Source organism: Siphateles boraxobius, unplaced genomic scaffold, assembly GCF_051911475.1.
Source record: "Siphateles boraxobius isolate OS27281-9 unplaced genomic scaffold, OSU_SipBor_1 7, whole genome shotgun sequence".
Lineage (NCBI taxonomy): Eukaryota > Metazoa > Chordata > Actinopteri > Cypriniformes > Leuciscidae > Siphateles > Siphateles boraxobius.
This window is the reverse complement of record NW_027509197.1, coordinates 15576736-15603360: the sequence shown is the minus strand read 5'-3', so window position 1 is coordinate 15603360 and position 26625 is coordinate 15576736. Positions and strand designations below refer to the sequence as shown.

General features: G+C 37.0%; 2 protein-coding genes across 2 annotated transcripts in view; one reads left to right on the top strand and one right to left on the bottom strand.

The window, feature by feature from the left end:
* Window positions 1-3692, bottom strand: part of wdr3 (WD repeat domain 3) — a 16244-nt gene extending 12552 nt beyond the window's left edge. Inside the window, exons 1-6 of the mRNA XM_077215766.1 lie at window positions 3170-3692; window positions 1862-2048; window positions 1559-1768; window positions 1361-1479; window positions 358-436; window positions 35-130 (exon numbers count right to left, since the gene is read on the bottom strand). Of these exons, the coding sequence (XP_077071881.1) occupies window positions 35-130; window positions 358-436; window positions 1361-1479; window positions 1559-1768; window positions 1862-2035 (678 nt within the window). The 5' untranslated portion in view covers window positions 2036-2048; window positions 3170-3692. The remainder of the gene's footprint in view (window positions 1-34; window positions 131-357; window positions 437-1360; window positions 1480-1558; window positions 1769-1861; window positions 2049-3169) is intronic.
* Window positions 3284-26625, top strand: gdap2 (ganglioside induced differentiation associated protein 2). The gene is made up of 14 exons (XM_077215767.1): window positions 3284-3902; window positions 4811-5034; window positions 6260-6399; window positions 6576-6729; window positions 7283-7371; window positions 7475-7551; window positions 7831-7990; window positions 11994-12144; window positions 12701-12777; window positions 13956-14032; window positions 15016-15155; window positions 16606-16660; window positions 17736-17879; window positions 25344-26625. Exons 2-14 carry the CDS (start codon window positions 4838-4840, stop codon window positions 25383-25385), a joined length of 1503 nt encoding a protein of 500 aa, XP_077071882.1. The 5' UTR covers window positions 3284-3902; window positions 4811-4837; the 3' UTR covers window positions 25386-26625.

Here is a 26625-nt window from a genome sequence, read left to right as displayed (position 1 = left end):
GGAATGTAATTCAGCATGAGTGATATCTCTTTACCTCCTCGATGTACTGAATGTCCCAGGCTCTGAGCTCACTGTCAGCAGACCCTGTAAGCAACCTACTCTCCTGATTCAACAGGACCATTCCCCAAACCTACAGAGATTGGACAAGGTTGCACTGTATTAAAACACTAACAGACAGTGTTGGAGATTTATTCTCCTAAAGTGAAGTAAGAAAAAACACCTTATGAGCAATTACACCGGCTTTATGTCCCTTCTAGGATTCCAAAGCAGCTAAAGAGGTCATTTAGTGTGTTCTGTTAATTATTTCAGAAAGATCGAGAAAGTCTCAACAGTGTACTGTACAGTGATCTTAATTACCTCACTGCGATGTCCCACCATGGTCTTGAAACAATGCTGTGTGTCCAAGTCCCACCACTTTACAAAACTGTCCTTGGAGCTGAGGAAACATGACCCACACAGAATCAGATCAGGAGCTACACCAGCTCATTACTGCGTCTCTGCCCTGAGACCGATCCAGACACTTTAGTTACAATTATTCATTCAGCATGAAGTTGTCTCAGAAAAAAAGCAGTAGGCTATTAAAATGTTTATTTTCCAGAAAATAGTTGCACCGGGTCAAAATTGTTGAGAGGGGGGGGGGAAAAGGCAAGTTGCATCAACATAAAAGTAAGCAATAAGGAACCATTAGATAAGGTAGAGTAGATAAAATGTTATATCTACTGTAAATACAGGTACACTTGTTTACTCGATCTCTCACAATACTCTACTCTATAAGCTTCAATGAACAATATCAATGAGAACATATGTTTACGTTGCTAAGAGTGGTTGCTAGGGGTGTTGTGTCGTGATACATAGAAACGTTGGGTGAAGCGGTCATAGCCGCGTTTTATCGTGAATAAAACATAGCTATTGACCAATCAGAATCAAGGACTGGAACTAACCGTTTTATAAGCCATATTTTATTATTACATTTAAGAATAATGTAAAATATTGGTAAATAAAACAAAACATTTACAAATATTATTAACACTATAAATGGTTTAGTTCCCCTCACTCTACAACAAATCTTTTAAATCTAACAGTATTTATTCAGAAATTTTGTATTTAGCGACATATAGATTTATATTCATTACAAACAACTTTTATTATAGATGCAAAGCATTACATTTAGGCCTACTTAAAGCAAATCTGAAACTACAGGTGTGTGTGAATTGGTAAATGTGCTATACCTCTGTTTTGCAGGTCAAGGTTAATTGATATGATAATATATATAACATTCATGTTCATCACACAATAATTTAAAGTTGCAAGTATTTTCAAGTGTTGAATTCATTCAAATGAAATGTAAAGGCTGATTTACCTTGTAATCAGCAGGTTTTTGTTCTCCAAGAACAAAACTTGTGTGACTGCATCTTTGTGTCCTTTGAGTCTGTACAGACCGCACTCATTGATGATATCCCACACAATCACATCTGTGTCCTGCAACACAACAATATAGAAAATGACTTAAGTTCATGCAAGAATTTATATGGTCAACAACCAAAAATTGTAGTCTTACTCTTGAGCCGGTGACAAGACGAGCACCCAGTGCATCATATCTAATGACTGAGACAGCTGATTTGTGTCCACTGAAGGAGATGTTGCTTTCACCGTTCAGCAGACTAAAGATACGCACACCTCCATCCTCATAACCCACCGCTATGTGGACACCATCAGGAGAGGGACACAAGTACGTCACCTCATGCTTTTTACCTTCAAGTATAAGAACCTGAGAAATTAAAGGGGAGAGAAGGTGAGTACAACATTCAGAAGTTTATATAAACTGAAAACTCAATGTACTAAGTGATATTTTAAAACATACCTTCTCAGCTTTGCGGACATCCCATATGAAGACATGTTCACAGGCTCCCACAGCGACATATCGACCTTTCTCACCCCCCTTGAGGGTCACAAACGTGATGTTGGCTTTCTGACTGCCAATCACCCCGAATACAGCACTCGCCACATAGCGCAAGTACTGCTTGGTTAAACCCATGGCAAACCAGAGGCTGTAGACACAAAATAACAGTAGGGGATTCGGGTGAGATGTGTGATATGTCACTACCTTAATCTAGCAAACTGTGCACAATTTGTCATGGAACACATATTTAGAAAAGGTCCATCATACTGCATATCAAATTCAAATTTCTACATGGCACGATAAATTTGTTTTATATCAAAGCAAATACATTTCATTATTGTTTGCTAATGTATGAATCAGTAATGTATAAATGTAATAAATCTGTAACATATAAACATTTACATTATTTGTCTCAATAATAGCCATGAATTTCCCCCCCAAAATGGTAGTATGTGTATCTGATGCTTCTCCTCCAAATACCAAATACTACTATATTAAGCTTGTTGAAAAATTATATTTTTATATTGAACTTGGCCGAAATAAATGTTTAAGATTTCCATATATTGTAATCATTATGATCAACTTGTAATAATTGCTGAGTGAGCTCATTGTTTATGTCTAAAATTAACTCATGTTAGCTAACTGCATGATTTATATTTTCTTTGAACAGTAAATTTCTGAAATATGGAAATTACTCGGATACGGTCACCTCTGATAACAGATCACACTAAATTGTAATGTAGAAACATGCATTTTCTGTAAAGCGGATTTGAAATCATGTGTATTGTAAAAAGCGCTATACAAATAATTAACAGTTATAAATATGAAATTTAAATGTTCAATGAAAAGGCTTACACATAACATGGGACACGTGTATGTGCCACTTCACTACTTTAAATCATAGTTTTCATCTCGATGGCAGCATTTGACCTCATATCAACAGAGCTGTGGTTGTGACATTGTTCATTCAATGATATTTGGGTTAACGTTATTCGGCTGCACCAAATGAGGCCCATCCGCAACTTCAAAAATCTGGGATAGCCAGTTATTAAGTAAATTAATTAAACGAACAATCTATAAACTGAAGAAAGCTTAACCTAAAAAGTGAGCAACTATTACTGCAACACCACGTTTTCAGGTCCATGCGACGACGAACATCGACAAAGTGAACCACATGCAGTTAGTTCAATATATGCAGATATTAATATATATATATGCAGATATTATAAAGTTACAAAATAAGCCACTGTGTATATAAAATGTACTTACTTGCTTTATCAATTAGATGTCCTTTATGAAAATATGACTTCTGTGGATATGAACAACATGCTTCCAGTCGCAAGTGTGACATCCAGTAAAGACAAAAGTAGTAGATTACCGAGCAGAACTACGACGTCACTTCACAAAATGTTTCCGGAATTTATGTTTTTATTGACATTTATGTCATACTAAAATATATGATTTGATTCTTCATCACTATTTCCACTCCTTATGTGTTTTATTTATCTGTTCTTCTAATGAATTATCTGCACACTATCGATTACGTCGGTCTGTGAAGTCATGTTGCTGTCCATGAGGCGTTCCAATGTGCTAATAATTAAAACATTTATTAAATGTGTTTATTCATTATACTTTATTATGCTTATTTTAATTTCGCGATGACGAAGAACGTCGATTAAAATCTATGATACAGTATTGGACAGGTCTGTGCGTTTTCTATACGGATCGATAACATGACGACTGCCCCTGCTGCAATCGCGGAAGTGATGCATTTTCTCCTCGTGAATCAGCTGATCAGGAAACTCGCTGAATGTTGCAAACATGATGTGTTAACCACAAGCAGCTAAAATCACATTTTAACAATGGTCTTTTTAAAAGCGGAAGCACGTGAGGATGACAGTGATCACCATCACAGTCTTTAACGGATTAATTTGAGCTAACGTATTTTTTTTTTTTTTTTTGCAGTAGGCACGGACTGAATAGCTTCACCAGTGGACATCTGGTAGGTAGCTGGTCATTGTGATTGATGGTGGTTGTAGTTTGTTGATTTTTCATCAAGTCGATATGGTTAGAATTAGTTTGAGGTGTTTGTTCCCCCTTTCTATCCTCCTTAAAGCAATATTGTGCTGCGTGGTTTGTATGTGCTTATTGCAATCGAGTTGAGAGTTTTACATATGTAAACAAAATCCTAGCTTTGTTGTTGTCGATGGAATCTTATTTGGGGACTCTACCTTTACACATGCAGCTCATTTCTGTTGAATATCTTATCTGTTCCTGGAGTCCTGTCTGTCTTCGGTGATAGAGCCTCTCTGTTGTGCTTGAAACATTGATAAACACTACACTTATCTCACTGCAGCTGCTACACCAGCCACAGAAATAAGTGCTGACTACTTTTCCAACTTTTGTCACATTTCGGAAGATTGAAAGGGCATTTCTTTCAAACACCGTGACTCTGTAATTTGGAAGGGGGAAAAAACACACTAATCAAATCTAATTGCAATATCTTAAGTTCTTTATAATGCTGAGTTATTGAGTGTTAAAAAACTGGTATGTTTATCTAGTTTTGAAAAACACAACACTTTCACTGTAGTGGTTCTCAGGAGGCCAGGGCCCACTAGGGGGCCTCAGCAAACTTCTGATATGATTTAAATGGGTTGTTTTAAAATGGCCAAACTAGAACGAAATGCTTACAAATTCTACATAACCTTTAATGAGCCTTTAACTTAACCTAAAGTAAATTTTAGTTCACAAGTGATTTCACAGCTTTGCTGTGCCTTAAATTTAAGTCAGTCATTGTAACCACCCACTTACATGTTTAAACTGATGCTGACATCTGTATGTATTATTGCTAAAATGGCCCAGCTCACGCTACAGTCTATTTGTGTGTAAATGCTTCTCTGTGTCTTTCAGTTCCAAATTTGTCAGTGAAGCAACATCATGGATCCCTTGGGAGCTCGTTCCCAGTTTGTGGAGGTCCAGAGCCTCTACACATGGGACCAGCCTCAGGGAGTCCAAGATGAGGTGGATGGAGAAAACCACTTAAGGGAGGAGGAAGACAAGCTGACAAATCATGTCAACTCCTTAACTTCCCCTTTCCCCTTCAGACAAGACATCAACAGCAAGATTGTACTATTGTGAGTGTTGGTTATGCTGCTACTGATATTCCCCGAACCCTCTGTTTTTCCTCGATTCTCCACAAACCTCTGCATTTATTTAAGCTCAAATTGCTAAATAGTTTTTAAACTGTAATTTCAGCCTTAGCCCAAAAAGCCTAAGCATCAATCTCTTTACTTTTGATATTTAATCGTTTAATAATTGAACAATTTAGACCTAAAAATTTTTTTATTCCTTTTATTCCCACTGTGCTCTTTGTATTTGTTGTTTGCACCAGATCTTTACTGCCGCGTGTGCACAAATCCCCCTTATAGCTCAGTCACATGCAACCATCTGAGAAGTCCTTCTTGCTGTACTTTCTGACCGATGTAGCTGTGTTAGGTCAGGATCAAATTCATAGTTTCTCTTTTTTTAAAAGGGGACATTTTTTTGCATGCAACTATTCTATGAAGTCCACTTCAGAAAACCAGTCCTTCTTGAAGTTCACAGGAAAATAATTCAGCAGTGCACATTGTTTTGTGCTTACAGGATTTGTTCATAGTGACTTTATCCATTTATTCATCAGATTCGCATGCAGCTGCAAAACATTTTTGTTGTTTGTAATAATTTTTCTTTTGATGACATGGCACAATAATATTAGTACTTAATAGCATTATAAAAACTTTATTTATCACTGTTGTTAGTATTATTTATATACCCTTTTAATATTAATATTATGAGCTTTTATAATTTCAGTTTTAATTTTAATTTGAAAGTATTAGTAATTTTTTTTGATCATTTGCCATTTTTAGTAGTTCAGTTTTAATAACTTTAGTACTTAAACATGAACTTATTTCAGTTAGTTTCCAAGGTAACATTTCTACTTAAAGAATTCATTTCTAACTGAAAGCAACTTGCACTGAAAATCTTGATGCAGATGCAGACCAGTAATGTTTTTCTAAGGCACGTTTATAAAAGCTACTTAAATGTCCTAATTAATTAAACTAAGGACTAATCCTAGCTTAATCTAAGATCTGTTTTTGTAACCGGGCCTTTAATTTCATTTTTTTTCTAAGTTTAAGTCTCTAAGTTTCTCATTAAATTTCAGCTTTATTTCAGTAACCAAAAATGATTTTTAATGGTTTTAGTTTACAACACACAACAATACTGTTTATATGCTATATTTGTACTCATATATTTTTCTTACCTTATATGACTTTCTGAATGTTCTTATATATTGGGTTATATCATCCCCTCATTTTACAGTAATGGAGATGTGGCATTTTTAAACTGCACTGCAATCGTCAATACCAGCAATGAGACCCTAACGGACAAGAACCCCGTGTCAGACAGTGTCCACAGATATGCCGGGCCTGAACTGCGGGATGAATTACTCAAACTGAAAGGTAGAGGGCACTCATTGGCTAGCAGATGAAGAACTGTTACATGTCATGTATCTAACTATGATCTTAAACTTATACTATTATTAAGTGCTGTTTGTTATACAGTTTTGGCACAGATCTTATCTCATCATTTTGTTGGAGTGTAAATAATATGGCTGTGCAAATGTTTTTTTTTCCAGGATGTCGGACTGGTGAGGCAAAAATGACAGAGGGTTTCAACTTGGCTGCACGCTTTATCGTTCACACAGTTGGACCCAAATATAAAGCCAAATACCGGACAGCTGCAGAGAGTTCTCTATACAGCTGTTACAGAAACGTCATGCAGTTTGCAAAGTAAGCTGGATCATTGCAACACAAACTTTTTTGAGTCAAATGTTATATTTGGATATGGATATTCTGACTTAATTATAATAAGTAAATATGCTTAGTTTTCTGTCAGTCACTCTCTAAGATCAGACACTAAAACGGTTAAAATACAGTAATTTTAGGATAAACTCATCTTGAGTAGTGTAACAGTTCCCATGGCAACAAGGTCTTTATTAAAATTACTTTTATAATCAATACCTGATGATTAAAAGAATAAACCTCCTGTGGGAGGAAAGGAAATGATCTAAGATTTAGATTCCAGCTCTGAGTACCTAAAATTTTGGGATTTTGACCTCACCCTTAGGCCTTAGCTAAAGATAAACGCCACTCATCTATTGTTTGGGAATGAAAGTGTGTGTCATGTTTAACAGAAGGTGTTGATGTAATGCTTGATTATGCAAACAACATGTAATCAAAGACACTGCTGTCTGCTGCTATATGCAAAAACCTTTTTTTACCAACTAAAAATTTTAGTCAATAGAACATATTTTTGTGTATGTTGATTGTGTTTCTGTCGCAGGGAACATGCCATGGTGTCTGTGGGTTTGTGTGTGGTCAGCACAGTCAAAAGGGCATATCCACTGGAGGACGCCACACATATAGCTTTAAGTAATTTACTTTTACTTGTCTTGTATTTTATAAAGTATCACATGTGAGTCCTTTCTAAAGAAATTCAGAAGAAATGTGTTTTCCCCACAATTTATGTTTCCAGGGACTGTTCGTAGATTTCTAGAGAACCATGGTGAAAACATTGAGACAGTAGTGTTTGCTGTTTCAGATGTTGAGGAGGTGTGTGCCGTTTCATTTTCACTGTTACGCAACAGACTCCATTCTTTAATTCTCAACTGTGCTCTCTCATATTATTATGAAATTTTTATTTCAAGACCAACTTTTGTTTTTTGTGGGTGAAACTGCTGTAAGCTGAGTGTGAACTACAGCATAATGCAGTAGAGATTCATGTCCCTTTTCAACAGCTGCTAAATGAAAACTTTGAGTTGTATCAAGTTCCTGCTTGTTTAGTATGTGTTTGTATGATTGATTGACTCTGGAATTGATTCTGTTTTCCAGCCAGTGTACAGGAAGTTAATGCCGTTGTATTACCCACGCTCAAAGAAAGAGGAGAGAATCGGTCTGCCTCTCCTCCCTGCCGACATCGGCAATTCTGAGGGGGAGCCCGTGGTCCCAGAGAGACAGATCCGCATTGCTGAAAAGCCAGGAAATCTAGAGGGTGAGCTCAAATAATTGTTCGATGTAACATATTTTTATATCTTTCAGATAAAATCTTTTTAATTTTATGAAAGAAGTCTCTTCTGCTCACCAAGGCTGTATTTATCTGATCTAAAGTAAAGTTAAAGTAATATTGTGATTTTACTATTTAAAATAGCTTTTCAGGTTTAACATATTTTAAAATGTAATTTATTCCTCTAATGGAAAATCTAAATTTTCAGCAACCATTAAGGGGTGGTCACACTACACTTTCCATTCCTTTGACTTCCATTCATACGCATGCCAATTACAAAGTTTGGTGAACTTTGACCTTCGAATTCAGATCACGTGACCAATAAAATATCGATTAAGCCAAGGCTCATCTCGGCTGAATTAAAAAACACACATTTTTGCAGTAAAGTACAGTAGAATGTATATTTTTGCATTTTTTTGATTTATTATTATTTGTTATGTTGAATTTATGTGATCGTGGCTTTACTCGAGTCTTTAGTGTCACATGATCTTTCAGACATAATTCTAATATGATGATTTGGGGCTCAAGAAACATTTCTTATTATCAACTTAACATTAACATGTAATATTTTTGTGGAAACAGTGTTACATTTTTTCAGGATTCTTTGAATGGAAAGTTTAAAAGAACAGCATTTGTTTGAAATAGAAATATTTTGTAATATTATAAATTTCTTTAAATGTCTGTAATGTAAATGTCTCTATAATACTGTCACTTCCAGTATTATATTGCATCCTTAATAAAAAGTATTTTTTATTTAAATATATATCTTACTGACCCAAACTTTTAAATGGTTGTGTATATTTCTTCAGATTACCAATCAACCAGTAGGAATACATGTTTGCCACAAAGTTTGGAGAACATTCATCCTGACGACATGTATTTTTTTTACGAGATCATGTACGAGATTTTTATTTTGGCTGTTGCAAAGAATATATTCTGCAATGATATATTTAATTTACAGCATGGAAAAACAATTGTTTCCCAATAGTGTGATAGATTAATGATTATGAGCAGCATGCAGCATATCTAGAGCTGTTGAATGACAAATTTTTTTTCTTCCTGGCTATTCATCTTGTTCTATTGTGGGTGTTTCATGAGTTCAGATCAGCTGGAACAGCTTCTTTGTCCCACAACAGGTGCTCTGACTACAGCAGAATCTTCAGCTTTCTGACAGGCCCAGTGTGGATACAGCTACAGTCAAGTGTGTGCATGTATAGGCACCAATGTTAACATGCCTATATGAGAATGAGTGTATGTTTGGCTTACTTGGTTGCCATATCACTCCGAACACAAGTGTATATTTAGTGGGAGATTAAACTTGAATATTTGTTGGCTTGCCATTATTTCAAGGCTATATCATGGGGAATGTGAGCCAGTTGTGTTAAGGTGAGCAAGTCTCACTAGAGCTGTTGATCCAACTCAAACAGGCCCCATAAGCCAGGTCCCATGTCAACAAACACTGCATTTTCCTGCCTGTCTTAGAATGCTTTAAACCAGGACATGGAAAGGCAGCCAAAGGTCTGTTAGCTTTTTCTAAGTTAATTTCATTTAATATTCTGCTTTATCAGTCTCGCTTCTATATGTTTGCTTGAGCTACTCAGAATGACAAGAAGTTCTAATCTGAACAAACATGATCGCTTAATCTAACTTACCTCTGCATACAGAAGTGGCACAACAGCTTCCAGACTTCCTTGTTAATATGAAGTTTAGGGTGAATTGTGTAACTTCTGTGCCATCACAAGTGCCAACTTGATGAAAAGTTTCAAAGTGCTATTGTTCAGCTAGAAATTAAAGGCTGATTTATACTTCCGTGTCGGACCTACTTCAGAGCCTGTACACTGTAGGCCATGCGTTGGTTTTCATTTATACTTCTGCATCGTTGTCTGCGTTGACGCGCAATTACATATACAGAGGGAGCATGTGAAACCCGAGGGAGGGGTTCTAACAGACCAATCACAGTGCTTGTGGTCCCCCTAGAATTGGCGCGTTGTTACATTTTTGGAGAGGTGCACATCAGTGTTCGTCGAAGGGTATGCGTGCTACACACAGCCTACGACATAGCTACGGCGTGAGTTCGACATAGAAGTATAAATTGGGCTTAAGTCCAACGCTAAACTCGCACCATTGGTTGAGCCACTGTTTCTGGCTTTTTGGGTTGCTCAAACAAACTGAAACAGAACAATGTTTTTAAAGGTCCACAGTGTTTACAAAATCCTGATTAATTTATCTTCTGTATTCAAATTTTTGAATGATGACTACAAAGCTGTTAGTTTAATGTCTCTTGCATCCCTCCTTATTCTCTTATTTGCGCACAACAATTTTAAAAATGTATTTATATTTTAGGTAAGTAGCCTTATTATACCTATAAAAAGGGTATAATGCTTAGTTAGCTGGTCATTAGAGCAAAATAAATCCCACATGGTGATTAGGAACCTGACCCAAACATTAAGCCCCTTACTCAACAGACTTGGGAATGGAATACCACAAGGTTCGATGTTGGGCCCTTTCTAAAGCAGATTATGTGCAGTACAGAAAGTTTAGTATGCTACTAAACTTTGTCACATCTGTTTTATCATGATTTATTTTATAAATGTCCTGTTACTTATTGCTATCTTGGGTTAGGCCACTAGGAGGTATTTTTTGAGGATAAGAAGTGTTTGTTCTTATACAGTCTTTCTGAAAGACATTAAAGGACACATTTTTAATGTTCATAACCCGGCTTTGCCGCACCCTGTCACTGATCTGGCTGATCTCTTCAAACTCTTGTCCCCATACTTGCCCTTTCATCATTGTGATGCAGGTCTGCTTGTCATTCTTAGAGTAATATTAAAGACAGCAGGTGACTTGGCCTTCACTAATGCAGCCCAGCTCTTATGGATAAGTCTATGAAGCCATGTAGAGGTCTCAAAGCATGCCTAAAACCACCACACACTTCCCTAATCTGCCTTCTCCAGTTTTTCTTTTTCTGCCCAGTTCCCTTAATGCCCATTTAATTTTTTCTGTCTTTATGCTCTCTGTTATTCATGTTCTCATTACCCTCGCAAAAAGCTGTGCTGTATACCATGGAGCAGTGATGGTTTCAGATGGGAATGCCATGATATTCATTGTTTTCTTCATATATAGTCCAATTTTCTTTCAACTTTCATCTTCCTTTCCTTCTTTTGCTGTGCTATGGATATATTTCTTTTTAATTGTTTGCAATTTCCTTTTTTGATTAGATGATTGTCTGTCACAAAGTTTTATGTCACATTGCGGTGACGTGCTCCTGAAATCCAAATAAATTTCAGCTCGAAGCCAGCATTGGTGCTCTCTGGTTCAGTGAGGCAGATGATAAAATGACCATATGTTGCATTACAAAAACAGAATCTTATTCTTTCCTTCAACTTACTGTAATGATTCTGGCCAAAGATAATCTTCAGCAGACAGCTGTGTCAAAAAAAAGTCCTGATGATGTATCACTGTAGGTTTGCTAGCAGCTGACTGTTTGGCTGTGATCCTCTTATTTACCTGTTATTGTCTCTACCATTCTGTCAAATATATTTCTTTCATTTCTGGCTAAAGAAATAAAGACTGACATATGACCGTGTGGTTGAGCTGAGCAAATAAGAAAAGTTTAGTTTGTTGTTCAGACTGGACTTTCTTTTCAAGTCTGTTCAGATATGTCTAAGATTGGCCCGTGTTGGAGATTTGGCATACACATGTAAACAAGAATAACAGATGAGGATTATTTTTATGTTTTGCCTGGCTGTGCATCACACACACAGTTCTAATTGAGGGTGGGAGGCCACGACTGATGGAATGTGCTCATTGAACCTGGTAATGTTCATTCCAAGTGTGTGAGATTTTTTTTTTATCACAGCAAATGCATTTGTGCTTCTGTACACTTTTATGGCGCATTGGTTTTGCTTTCCTTTTAATATCCAGAACTTTGTGTTGTGCACGAATACATGGTATTAAGTTCATAATACTGATTTTAATCTAATTTCTGCAGATGGCCCCGGGGATGATTCACTAGAATCCGACCTGGGGCTTGTAGGAAGTCATGCATTTGCTCGTATGGAAGGGGATGTGGATAAGCAGCGTAAACTCATCCTTCAGGGCCAAATTTCGGAAGCAGCTCAGCAGAAACAGCACCAAAGGAAGTAAGATGTCTTGTTGTTGCTTTATAATGTTGCCTTTTACAACTACCATATTTAACGAAACCCCTTACAAATATGTACTATTAGGTTCAATAAAAATACTGTAGTTATTAACAGTACTGTACAGAAAAAGGGCTGTGCGGTATGGCGTGTTAAACATTTAAGATACATTTTTTTGAATGAAAAAAACCCTGATAACCCTGATATAAAATTATTCAAAATGTGATTGGTCATACTACCCACCCCTAGTAAGATGCTTTTAAAAGTCTTACTGTCATCATGTTTAATTGATTTTTTAATGAGTCACCACAGTTTTGCTGTACTACCAACGGTGAAACTTTGGTTATCATGGCAAATGTTTGAGACACTGGAATCTTAGTAGAACCAACAGCATCCTAAAAACTGCCAGCCATGTTTAGCTATATATATACAAACTAAGGAATCATTTGTTTCATTACAGACATATTTATTTTAGAGAACTATGTACTCTTATGTTTGTTATTTGTACACCACTGCAAATTACCAAGGTGTGACGTCTTAGTTTTTGGTGTCTTTACAGCTATAACCGCTGGCTTTGCAGAGCTCGTGCAGAGGACCTCTCAGACATAGCAGCATTAAAGGCACTATATCAGACCGGTCAGTCTTTCTCTCTTTGAGTATCTGTCTTGTATTTTAATAATGTGTGTTTTAGTTGTAAAGCTGTCAATTTAACACATTAACTTTAGTACAGTCAATTAAATAAATAGCATTGATAAATTAACTAATTTAATCATGCCCTCTGACCCATACGTACATTTCAAAATAAGGGATTTTCTCAAAAGCAAAGCATGTTTTTTATTATTATTATTTTGTAATTCACGCAAGGTTTTAAAGTGCATTTTTGAGTTTCTTAAAATTAAAAATTTAGATAAATGGCATCAGTTAATTTATTTAAAATATTTAATAGTTTCACAGGCCTAGTTCATGTATGTCGGTGTTATTGTGGTAGTATGATATGGTCTTTGTTTGATCACATGTTATCTTTGTGTTGCTGTATCTCTGTATATCTTTATGCACATGTGGACTTTGTGTTCTCTCCATCTGTGTGTTTGCACTCTGGGCAGGAAACCTTTGTTCTGCCTCATTGAGCTCAACATCAGGGGCTCTGTAATCCATTTCTCTCGTTTCACAATTTCACGATAAAAAATAACCACCAAAGTAACGGTTTCTGTGTTGATAAATATTCATCGTCTTCTATATATATATTTGTTTGCTTACCTCAGACAGATAGTGTCAAAGCTGACTTTCTGAGTTCAAAACCTCATGTGAATTTACCACAGACTGTACGCATTCGGTTTGTCTTGCTAAATTAAATCTTTAGTTTCTTCTTTTAAACCGCAGAGCAATACTTCTTATATAATCACACTGACTTACTTGCCCAAAGGGGGGCAGACTTTCTCTAGCTGTACACCTAAACATGCATCACTGCCATGTGAGGATGGACTATATCAAAACATCTGGCTATGCGCATCCAGATGTTTCTCATAATAAAATGCTAAACATTGATTTCAAAATATATACAAACTCTTTCAGTTCTGCAGGATGAGCTCGTTAAACAGGGTGAGGCTGAAATGTCTAACGCATTTCTTCAGTTATGGTGCATATGAGAATGCTGTCAGCAGAGGGAACAAATTAGAGAGCTGTGTTCCTCCTGACCATCTGCCCAGCCTTTGAGGCTCATTAGGGACTAAGACACCTTTTACAATGGCTGTGAGGAAAAATCCTTTTATAATATAGCTCTGTCATGAATCATGATGCATTTTTCTCATTTTCAGGTGTTGATATGTGTGGTAGAACGGTCATGGTTATTGTCGGCAGGAATATTCCAGTTACACTTATTGATATGGAGAAGGTAAAAGAGAAAATTCTCATACTCCCATTTGTTATGTTCTGTGTATGGCAGGAGAAAATCCAGTTGACCAATTGCCTTGTATTGAGGATATCTTACAGTACACCATATTTAATTGTCAGATTTAACAACAAATGCTGCCTAACCAGGTGAAAGGTCAACCTACATAAGGGTTTAAAAGAATGTTTGGGTCTAGATATTTATTTCGATTTATAAGATTTCTATTTGAGATCTGCATTTAGACTGAAAACTTTGATTTTAATTTAAGACTTATTTTTTCCCGGTTTAAAGATGCCATTCTAATTAAATGATGTCTAATTAAATATTTACTACACTATAAATGCAAATGTGAAAAATTAGACTGCACATTTTAAAATGTTTATTTAACGTATTTGTTCAAAAATATATTTTTAAATCCTGTAATTTTTTTACTCACACTTATATCAGACCTGTATGATTCTTTTTTTTTTCTTTTTCTGTGAAAAACAAAAGGAGAAATTTAAATTGCATGTAGTTAGTAAATGTTGATTGCATTTTCGAGTGAACTATTACTTAAAGTAAATTTTGTGAAAATTAAATTTATGTTGTTAAATCTGACATAATTATTGTAAAAAAATTTTTTACATTTGGCATTCCAAATTATATTGTGGCACTTTCTCTGCGTTGATATGCTCTGTTTATACCATGGACACTACATGCATAACCATATTTTGCAGACAAAAGTGAGCTAAATCTGACAAAAAGCCAGCAATGAGCTAAATCTAAGAAAACCACCTCCTGAGGATTTACTCATTTGTAAAAACGAGAAAAAAAAGTGTTAAAAATAGATTAATTTGAAAAAGAAAAATGCAGAAAGATTTCTGTTGTGATTAAGATAAGAGTGTAGATTAGGGTTAGGTTACTGCCTAGTGTTTATAACTATGTAAAAACAATGCAAGTCTAAGCAATTTTACATAGCTAAGTTAACGTGTGTGTTTGTGTGTTAGGCTTTGCTGTATTTTATCCACGTGATGGACCATATCACAGTAAAGGAGTATGTGATGGTGTATTTCCACACACTCACCGGTGAACACAACCACCTGGACACGGACTTTCTCAAGAAGCTCTATGACATTGTGGATGATAAGTAAGAGTTATTTCTGTTCCATTAGATATACTACAAACCACACACGTTTCCTGCTCTCTACGAACTTACAATGTTTTCGAGATGACTTGACCCAGTTTTTGGCTGGGGTATTCTTTCAAACCATAACTCACAGACTCCCATGGAAAGGCTAATCACAGTTTCATAGAAATTCTGCCTTGGTGACTTGGTTTTTTATGAGCTTTTTGTGCCAAACACTACTGTCTCCTCAAACCCCAAAACACCACATATGTTGTGGTAATCATGAGGGAATGTCTATATCTTAGGCTTCCTGTTCGATGAATGTCATGATTTATACAAAGTCGCTCAACCCTTTTTTTGTAGGTTATTACCAGCTTGGAAAGAAGTTTGAAGTGAATCCACATGTTTCCTCTGTTTTACCTGCTGTTTCTCTGAATAACTCTTTAATTTGTTGCTCAGATGTGTCTGAGTTGATTGGTTTCACTAAGGAAAGTGAAATAATATTCCTTTTGCTCAGAGCACTTTTGGAAATTTTGATAGGGATTCTGGTTGTCAAGGTTAGAACACTGAGAGCGATTGCAATGACTTTGACACCTTGTAAATCTGAGGTCTCAATGTTCTCCTATCACCCATCGAATGAGAAAATCAGCAAACTACCACCAGAGGCCCACACTTGCATGGATGTAGCACCATGGAATTGCGATTTGTTCTCTTAGTCGAACAGACCTCATGATTGCGGTTTTCCTGGCGTAGCAGAGGAGTTCGAGTCTTTGTTGAAAGTCAAAACCGTGGGAGGTGATTGGTAGGTCAGGCTTTCGTCATTCATTCGGGGGGACTCTCACAGCATGCAGGCAGAAACCAAACCACAGTCTTGAAATAAAAAGCAGAAATGCTCTCCAGCTCCAGTCCCTCACACTTTCCATACATGGTGGAGATCAGTGTGACTCATAACTCGGAGAGCCAGGCCAGTTTGACTCGTATCATTTATTATTAGGTATCAGCAAAGCAGAGCAGATCATCGTTGTATTATTTATCTTTACAAGATATTGGTCTACAAAAGTGTTTTACAGTCATAATTCATGCGCAAGAGTCGTGAGGTTTTGTAATGGTTCTGTAAGCAATCACGGCCATATTTATAGCTGAGCTAGTCTGTGATGCTATCACTCCCTGTGACCCCCTGCTCATGGGTTTCGGACCGGATGGGCCGCGTCGACACGTCCCTCGCTCTTTTCGAAAACAAACCTCAGCTCTTGGCCGTCCATATCTCTTCATCTGTGTGTTTTGGACAACAGCGTGCGGCTTGGGTGTGGCTGCCCCGCTGGACTTGATTCACCAACTTTTGCTTGTTCCTAAAAAATTCACTTTAGCTCTCTTTCTAAGCCGAGTGCACCCGAGGAATTCACTGTTTGTGTAATAAGTAATTGGTTGGATGTGTTGATGTTTTTAAAACCAGGTTTTTCTTTGTTTTCAGGTTTAAGAAAAACCTAAGGGCTTTCTACTTCATTCACCCGACGTTCCGCTCCAAGGTAAATGTAATCTATTCATCAACTTGGATGTAAGTCCATTAAAGGCACTAGATGTTCATCTCATTCTGAGCTTTTCTTTCCAAGCTTGTACAGGCCTATGGTCTGATTCACGGCGGTCAACTCCGCGTGTTTCGCATTGACTAAGAAAGACTGTGTATGCGCCTGCGTGTAACTGAATATGTTGAAAAGCGTTTTTTGAGACCACATTGAGATTCATGATGTGTCCGCACTAAGTGTTCCATAGTGTTCTCACAGAACCTATTCAGGTAATTGAAGTGCTTATGAGAGCACGTTGCCTCTGCCAGGCTTTGCTTTCATTTGTGAAATTATTCAACAATTATGCTTTGTGCACTCCAAATGTAGAGGAACCTCGGCAATTAAGTGTCAAATAATTGTTTAATTTAAAATGCATCCATTTCATTCAGAGAATGCTCAAGCCTTATAACAATCCCAGGTGTGAAATGTGTTCAAGCCTTATGGATGAGTCATTGGAGTAAATGCTGAAAACACAGACTATAGCAACAGCTTTAGGAGCTGCAGAGTTTGCACTTAGCAATTAAATATGTCATTTTTTGCACAACTTTACCAATTTTGTAGTTGTCCATTTTAAAATGGTGTATTGTCTGTCATTTTCCTGTAGTTACATTTTAGGAAAAATGTATGAGGTGAAAAAATTATTATTAATTATATTTGTTACAAAAGATTTGCATTTCAAATAAATGCTGTTCTTTTGAACGTTCTATTCATCAATGAATCAAGGAATACAGAAATTAAAGAATTTAAAATTGTAGCTTTATTTATTTATTTATTTTACTATTTTACTTAGCCTTGGTGAGCAAAACTATATATAGTGCATTGGGGTTTACAATTTAGTTTGTGTGTGTGTATATATATATATATATAAATGCTCATATAATTTGACCTCCTTAGACTGACAATTAACCTTTTCTGCAGGTTAAGCAATGCTTTTAATTGCCTATTTGTTACAAAAGAATAAGGGGAAAAAAGTTTGTACCCTTTTCATGGAGAGTTCCATCTCTGTCCATCTAAGACTTTTATTTGTGATTCCCATCAGGTCTCTACGTGGTTCTTCACAACTTTTAGTGTATCAGGTCTTAAAGAGAAAGTCCATCACATAGAGAACCTGCAGCAGCTCTTCACCTGCATCCATCCTGAGCAGATCGACATCCCTCCTTTTGTCATGGAGTATGACACACGGGTGAGTATTCAGTCTTATCCTCAAAACCACACTACAATTGTCCATTGAGGATGAACAGTTACACTTAGAAAAAGAATTGTGTACATAATCTGACCTTTACTAATTCTTTCTCTATTTAATCTGTATTAAATTCTGTCAACATTTATTCACAACAATGTTATTCAAAACATTCATTACTTTCTTCTCTGGAACACCTAAGGGACATTTTAATTTGGTTACACTCTTCCATGTAACTACAATGAATATTAAGCACCGTAAAAGTGGTCTGTACGACTGTATTTATGTTCCAAGTCTTCTGAAGCTATATAGTAGCTTTGTGTGAGGAACCGACTGAAATTTAATTATGTTTGAGACCCATCTGCATGTTGGTAGCTTATGAAAGGAACAGTGGCATGCTCCTTCCATCCGTAGTGCTAAGATCTACTCCTTGGGCAAGAGTGATTAACCCTTTAGCATCCCATACAAGGGGAACAGTTGTATATGGGTTTTTGTAATATAATAAAATTAAATCAGTTATTTTTATCGGTATCCCCAGAAGGCTTTGGCTAAAAGTCAATCAAGTCTAATAATAACAGATTCTAAATCACGTCTTACTGTTTTTGAATCTCTAACAAATGATTACTCAGCACTAGATCTGCATGATTAATCGTTAAAAGATTGGGATCTCGATTCAAACACAGACGCGATCTTAATCCTAAATGGCAATATGATCACAGCGAAATCTGTGTATGATTCAAATCTGTGTTGACGCTGCCACTGATTCAGAGAGAGCAGTTATCATGTATAGATATGAAACAGCTTCTCAAAAAGTCATCAGAGATGTGCAACTTTGCTCACAGCTGATTGGTCCATTTTCAGTTTGAGATCTCCTACCCAGAACATAACCTGGCCCGGAGCAAGTTAGCCCTGGACTGTGAGTTACTATGGTGATGAACACCGCTAGAAGCAGAGCCACTTTCATGGTACCTACAGTGGGGGAAATAATTATTTGATCCCTTGCTGATTTTGTAAGTTCGCCCACTTACTAAGAAATGAAAGGTCTATAATTTTTACGGTAGGTTTATTTTAATGGATAGAGACAGAATATCAACCCAAAAATTCAGAAAAAACACATTATAAATAGGTTATAAATTGATTTGCATTTCAGTGAGTGAAATAAGTATTTGATCCCCGAGCAAAACATCATTTAGTATTTGGTGGAGAAACCCTTGTTGGCAAGCATAGAGGCAAGACGTTTCTTGTAGTTGGTCACCAGGTTTGCACACATCTCAGGAGGGATTTTGTACCATTCTTCTTTACAGATCCTCTCTAAATCCTTAAGGTTTCTTGGGTGTCACTTTGAACCTCGAAGTTTCAGCTCCCTCCACAGATTTTCTATAGGGTTTAGGTTTGGTGACTGGCTAGGCCACTCCCAGGACCTTAATGTGCTTCTTCTTGAGCCACTACTTTGTTGCCTGGGCGGTATGTTTTGGGTCATTGTCATGCTGGAAGTCCCATCCACGACCCATCTTCAGTGTTCTGGCTGAGGAAAGGAGGTTCTCACATCCAAGATTTTACGGTGCATGGCCCCGCCCATAAGCCCCTCAATACGTTGAAGTTGTCCTGTACCCTTGGCAGAGAAACAACCCCAGAGCGTAATGTTTCCATCTCTGTGCTTGACTGTAGGGATGGTGTTCTTGGGGTCCTAGTCAGCATTTTTGTTCCTCCAAACACGACTAGTTGAGTTGATGCCAAAGAGCTCAATTTTGATCTCATCTGACCAAAGCACTTTCTCCCAAGCCTTCTCTGAATCATTAGATGTTTATTGGCAAACTTCAGACGGGCCTGTAAATGTGCCGCCTTGAGCGGGGGGACCTTGCGGGCACTGCAGGATTTCAATCCATTGCGACGTAGTGTATTACCAATTGTTTACTTGGTGATTGTGGTCCCAACTGCCTTGAGATCATTAACAAGCTCCTCCCGTGTAGTTCTAGGCTGATCCCTCACCTTTCTCATGATCATCCTTACCCCATGAGGCGAGATCTTGCATGGAGCTCCAGACTGAGGGCGATTGTTGGTTATTTTGTATTTATTCCATTACCAAATAATGGCACCAATAGTTGTCTCCTCTTCACCAAGCTGCTTGCTGATGGTCTTGTAGCCCATTCCAGCCTTGTTCAGCTCTACAATCTTGTCCCTGATGTCATTTGACAGCTCCTTGGTCTTGCCCATGGTGGGGGAGAGGAGGGAATGGAGGATACAGATTCTGTGGACAGGTTTCTTTTATAACCATAATGAATTGACATAAGGAGTACATTCTTAAAGTGACATGACTAATCTGTGTTCCACGTGGGCTATTGACCAATCTGTGGGAGGCAGAATTCTTGCTGGTTGGTAGGGGATCAGATACTAATTTCACTCGATCAAATGCTAATCATTGTATAACCTTTTATATAATGTCTTTTTCTGGATTTTTTGGTTGATATTCTGCCTCTATCCATTAAAATAAACCTACCATAAAAATTATAGACTCTTCATTTCTTTGTAAGTGGGCGAACTTACAAAATCAGCAGGGGATCAAATAATTATTTCCACCACTGTAAAACCCAGGGTTGGCGCAAACTAAACTGACAGATCAGCGGCAGGCTTGGGTGTTTTCCCCCCCGTCTTCTAAAAGAATAGCTTTTTTATGTCCAGTTCTGTAGATCCGGTTAGCACACATTACTAGGCGCCGAGCCGTGTTGCAGCTAGGATACCGAACACTGGGCGAAAGTTATTCTGTACTTTCATGCTTCAATTCAAGATGGCAAAATCAGTGAAATATAAAGTGGTTTTGATGCACAAGTACAATAACGAGTTGGACAAATATCATGTAATTTAATGGAAAGAGTGTGAGTGGCGCGGCAGGATTTTGAGCATGTCGTAGCTGGAAGCTGCCGGTGGACACTGCTGCTAAAGAAGCACATTCCACAGGTTGGCCTATTAAATGATGTTCCATATCCCCTAAAGATAGAGGGGGGCTCCCTCAGATAAAAAATAAATAAAAAAATAAATACCATAACATCTTACATAATCAACCAATTATAAAAGTAATGAGATCAGTGTATAACAACAAACTATATGAAATTAACTCTACTTTGCATAAAAAAAGTTTGTCTTTATTTTCAACATGCATACACTGAGCCAAATAGGACATTCTAGAATCGCACATAACCGCTACGTTCCTCATCCCAGAGTCTGGAAAAATAGCCAAGGAAGCTTTCATGGTGCTAAAACACTTACCAACCAACCATATCTTTTAAAGTATCGTTTAATCTGGTTCATGAAACCTGTCTGATTTATGTATTCATGAATTGGAGTGAAATTTACAGTACTCATTGCTTGTTGAAGAGGGACTAGTGTAATCGTGGATAAATTATTTAGGGTCACCTATTCCTTTAAGATGGTTCAACTTTTCATAAAATGCCGTTTGTAATTATTGAAGTCTCTGGCAACTTTTGCAGAGAACCGGCTCTTCTCTGTAATACAAATTCTCCCCACAATCTCCCATCAATAATCATCCAGGGATCATGTGTTTCTATTTGAGAAAATGCAAGTATAACCTCATGAAGGCTTCTTCGTTCCTGTGTTTGCACCGTCTGTTTTTGCATTTAAATTTTAGCTTGGATGCTTTTCCACAGACTATAAACAAATCAAATACAATATCCAATACTACTAAATACAGAAGCTTATAAAAGTCAGTTCAAAGTCAAAAAAGTGGAAGTGGACATCTTTAGGAAAATTATTCAGCTTAAACATGTAAAAGATTTTCTCAGTGCTTAAGGTAATTGAAATGCACAACTTGTGACCCATTTTAGATGGATTTAAACAAGTTTCCCTGTGTGACCTGTTCTTTAAATGCAGCTTTTAGCACAGTTTTATTTTTGCTCAAGCTGCTATATAAAAATATTTACTTTTTTTTTTTTAAGGCCTTAATGAGGTCCTTTTTGTTTTGAAATGGATTGCGTTTGGCTTGTGGAAAGGACATGCTAAAATAAGTCCCTAAGTATGGGTGGAGGAAAGTCTTTCCCTTCAAACTGAAAGAGGCCTCAGCCATGAGAAACTCCGCCGTCTGCTTGCTTTGCTGCCGCTCGCTCCGACTCAAAGGAACACATCACATTTTTTCTTAAGATTACTCTTCAACGTCTTATGTGGGATCGGGTGGCATATTTAAGAAAACGTTTAAACAAAAAATCTGTTCGTTAACTCTGGAATATTGAGAAGACAAATTATGTCTGTAGTCATCTGGCATTGCAGAATCTCATTACTATTATTACGTGTCACTTAGCATGTTTTTCCCTCGACGTGGAGACCATTGTGGTCAGTTTGAAATTTTGCCTTACCTTTGTTACCTCACTGTTGAATCCAAGCAAATTGCTCACACTAATGTAATACAAATATTTGTCACAGCAAATGGCAGACATTATCCATGCATTGATTGGATCCATCTGGACTGGACTGGATTATTTAGTTGATTTTTCATCAAGTCATTCCTTAGCTCTTAGTTTTGCAGTTTAAACTACTTTTATATTTGATTTTACCACACTAATATCTTATTTTATATTTGATTTTACCACACTAATATCTTATTTTATACTTGATTTTGGCACACAAATATCTAATTTAAAACTCTGTGACCCTGAGAGTAGAAATGGCATCTGAAAAACTAAATTATGTATCACTGTATGGTCATCTAAAATCTAGAATGGAAAAATCTTATATGTTGTTTTTGTCCGTTTGTTTTGTTCCTGGGTTTAAAGGGCAGTGGATTAAAAGTAAATGAAAGCGAGAAGGATGACACAAAGGTGAGCCAGCTGTGAAGAATCGATCATGCCACTAATGCGTTAAATGGATGGCCTTTCTCGTGCCAGGTGCATGTTGCCCTGTATTTATCTGTTCGCTGCAGCAAGAGTGCAGACACAGACTTGATTAGGGAAAAAAAAAATTCCTGCAGGCTGTGTAGGCCTACTTGATATGCATGTCAGAAAGACATTTTGTACTTGTGCTTTAGTATGTTAATACAAACTCGATGACTGTTAGGGCGGAAAATGCAAGCTTTAATTATCTTCTGATGATTCCACAGAAATCATCTGTATCGTTAAACACAAGATCCCTTGGATATGTAACCCAATAGGGAATATTCTACATAATGTTTCCGTTGAAAGAAAACAAAGGCTTTAAAGCTTTCCTCTGAAATACAGTTTTACTTGCAGACTGTGGGGTTTTTCTTATTTCTGGAAACTGTGACTTTGGAGACTTTCTAGTGTTTTTTTTTAGGGAATATTCATGGCCATTTTATGAATGACTATGCGGGTCATTATAATGGATAAACTCAATTTCTCTTAATGCGTCTTATTTTATGCCAGTATAGCGTGTGTTTTTGGTCTCCATGCCTTAGCCTTGGATTCACTCCTGGACTACCTTGCTCAAGTGTTTCCTGTCATTCTTTGATTACCTAGGAAGTTAATGGGTAGGAGGGGAAATAGCTTTTAATGCCAATTTCACTCCGCTTTCTCTCTCGGCCCATATGAATAGATGCAGTGCCATGGAAAGTCCACAATCACATTCACCTCAAATAACCCAGTCAACTTTCCATAAAGCATTGAAAAGCCCCTGAAGGGTTTTTATTTTGGACTCTCACCTCTTTACGGTGTTGGCTAGTAATGGGCTGTGTAATCTGGATTACAAAATCAAATTGCAAAAAGTCTTGTAATTGCATGAAATAATTGTATTAGTTATTTTTATGGGTAGCATGATTGTATATTGATTATAATCAGACAACAGCAATAAAATAGTTTGGTAACACTTTACAGTAAGTTTCCATTTGTTAACTAGTTGAACATGAACTAAGATAAATAAATTCTTGAACAATATTAACAAGAAAAAATGTTTCTAATGTTTAATTTCATCATTTACTAATATATTGTGAAAATCAAAAATTTTGTCTGTTAATATTATTTAATAGATGAAGAAAGAAAATAGAGGCCCACACACTGAAATTGCAGCTCTGAAGAGATTAAAAGGCGCAACGTTTCGACCAGTCAGATCTTCTTCAGGCATGTGAAAATGAAGATCTGACTGGTCAGAATGTTGCGCTGTTTGGCAAATAAACTCTTTGGAGCAGCAATTTCAGTGCGCGGAGCTCTATTTTCTTTGAATCATGATGAACCGTTTTTCTTGATGAACCGTTGCATTTTTATTAACTAACATTAAAAAAGATGTATAAATGCTTTAATGAGCAATACATTTGTCAATGTTAGTTAATGACTTTTATATTGTAAAGTGTTACCAATAGTTTTTGCTGATAGTTAATGTGCTGGTTGGCACAGAGGCTAAAATATGTTCGGTAGGCCTGCACATGATTTCTGAAGAAAGCAAGAGTGGGAACGGACAGACATGATCCCTGCTTTGTTGTAAAGCTACGTGCATAGACCTGTCTCATTCCTCATTTGACCACATACAGAAATAACTTCTTGAAAATCTGTAATGCACTCAAAGCACTTACATTCCAAAATAGTCTTAAATCCACAAAAAACGAATAACGTTTAATGAAAGAACTTAAATTGGTACATAAAGCACTTGAATATAATTTTTGCATGTTCTCATGAAACTCTGATGAAATTTTATTTCTCTGAGGCTCTTTGTCTTAGAATATGTTCATTTTGTCAAATTAAAATATGGGAAGATTTTTCTTGTGTGTGAATTTGAATAAATAAAAAAATCTGATTTAATTTCCTAAAAAAAGTATAATGTGAAGGACTAAGTTGCATAATTTTATTTGTGTGAATTGTCAAAAGTACAAAATCAGATTTCAAAAGTGAGAGATACCCTGCGCTGAGCGATTCTGGAGCTGGAGAAAACACAAACGCTCCAACTACCTCCTCATTTGAGCTAAAATCACACCATTTTTTTTATGAATTTCCTATGCTCTTTGCAAAATCTCCTTTTGCATTCATTTGACCTGAAGGCCTAAAGCACTTCTGATAGATTGACCTCACAGCTTCAGTTGGTGAATCATCTGCTGTGCTGTGAGTCATACAGTAGCAACAGACACTTATGAATTCCCAGCACATCTTTCCCCAAGTGCTCATTTGGCTATTGGAATCCTTACATGCATTCTTCTCCAGTATATCCACAACCCTTACCAGATACTTGCATAAATATTTGCCTACTGGATATTTGTATTTCTATGGTAAATACAACCTCTTGGGTTTGATGTACAGTGCAGCTAGATTTAAATCAACCTTCATATTTGTGTCAATAGGCTCTCTAGGATGTAGGTGTGTTTTGAGCTTATGCGGTGGTAATAAGAAACCTCTTTCCAATTTGCCTTCTGGCTTTTTGGAGCGCATCAGTGCCTCTCAGCCAGTCCGTGACCAAACGTAACCTTTACTACTGTTTATCTTTATTCGACTGTGCTCAGGAATATCCTCTCTGCTCATCCAGGTTAACAGCCCCTATTACTCGGCTCAGTCCTCAGGCCTGTGATGGTGGTCAGATAAACCCAGCAATGAGGAGTTCGACTGAACCAGCCTCCTTTTCACCGGGCAGACACTCAACCCGATGAACCCGACTCTTGACGTGAACTCAAGATCGAGTGCGTCTCTGCCATTCCTGACTTGCTACATTTTCTCTGTGACAGTGAGAGACCGTTGATCAATAATGCTGTATAAACACAACCTGCTGTGAAACCTCCTGAACGTGCCACAGACTTGTACCATGTCATTGAAGGAACCTCTTGCTTGACCGAAGCTGTTCTTGGACAAGGTATGGGTGTGTGTGTGGTGTGGATAAAGAGACTGAATTTGGACAAGGTATGGGTGTGTGTGGTGTGGATAAAGAGACTGAATTTGACAAACGTGCATAAAAAAACATGAAATTGATATTTTGTACCAATGTGAAACACATACCAGTGCCTGGAAATAGCAGAAACAATTCTGATTTTAATTTCTCATGTCCCCTCCAATCATTTGAAAGCCTCATATTTTGCCATCTATAGAGTTGTGTAGTTTCATTTCATCACCATGTCTGCACAGTCACCAGACGGAGCGGCATTTTGCTTTTATCTCGAGTCTCTCTTTTTTTCAGTCGCAAGCACTTTTATGGCTATTAAACAAACTTCACTACAGATTCTTGAGCTTTGACTACAAGCAACTTGTCCTCTTGTGTGAACAGATGTGATGTCAGAAAGATTGCTTTGTGAAAGCTCTACATCCAGATTGGCCTGTTGAGATTTCAGTTACCCTGTTAATAACAGTACTTTTCTTCTGTTCCTGTCAATATGGTACATCAGTGTTCTGGTGGGTTCACCTTAGGTACACTAAAAACTCTAGTGGGTCAGTTTGTATTTTATTTGGTGAAGCTGATTTTCATGCATGACCAAAGGAATCTCGTAGCCTGAGAGCTCATCTCAAAGTGAAGCATTGTAAATAGGTAATTGTAGATTCTGCTACTATTAATTCTGGTTTGTTTTAGTCAGCCCTTACTGTTGCGGTTCAGTGATTAATGTGCTAAATTTTGTACCGTTTTAAATTAAGTATGACGTATGAATCATGATTATGAAGGAAGTACTATTTGAATAAATTGAATATCAAAATGTGTTGTTATCATTAATTTTTGTATGGTGTCTTTATTGAATGATTTTCTGTAAAATGCATGATCAGTGTATTTTTAGGTTGCAAGACGAAATATGAAAATGGGTTTCAAATAAAAAAAAGCCTTTTTCTAA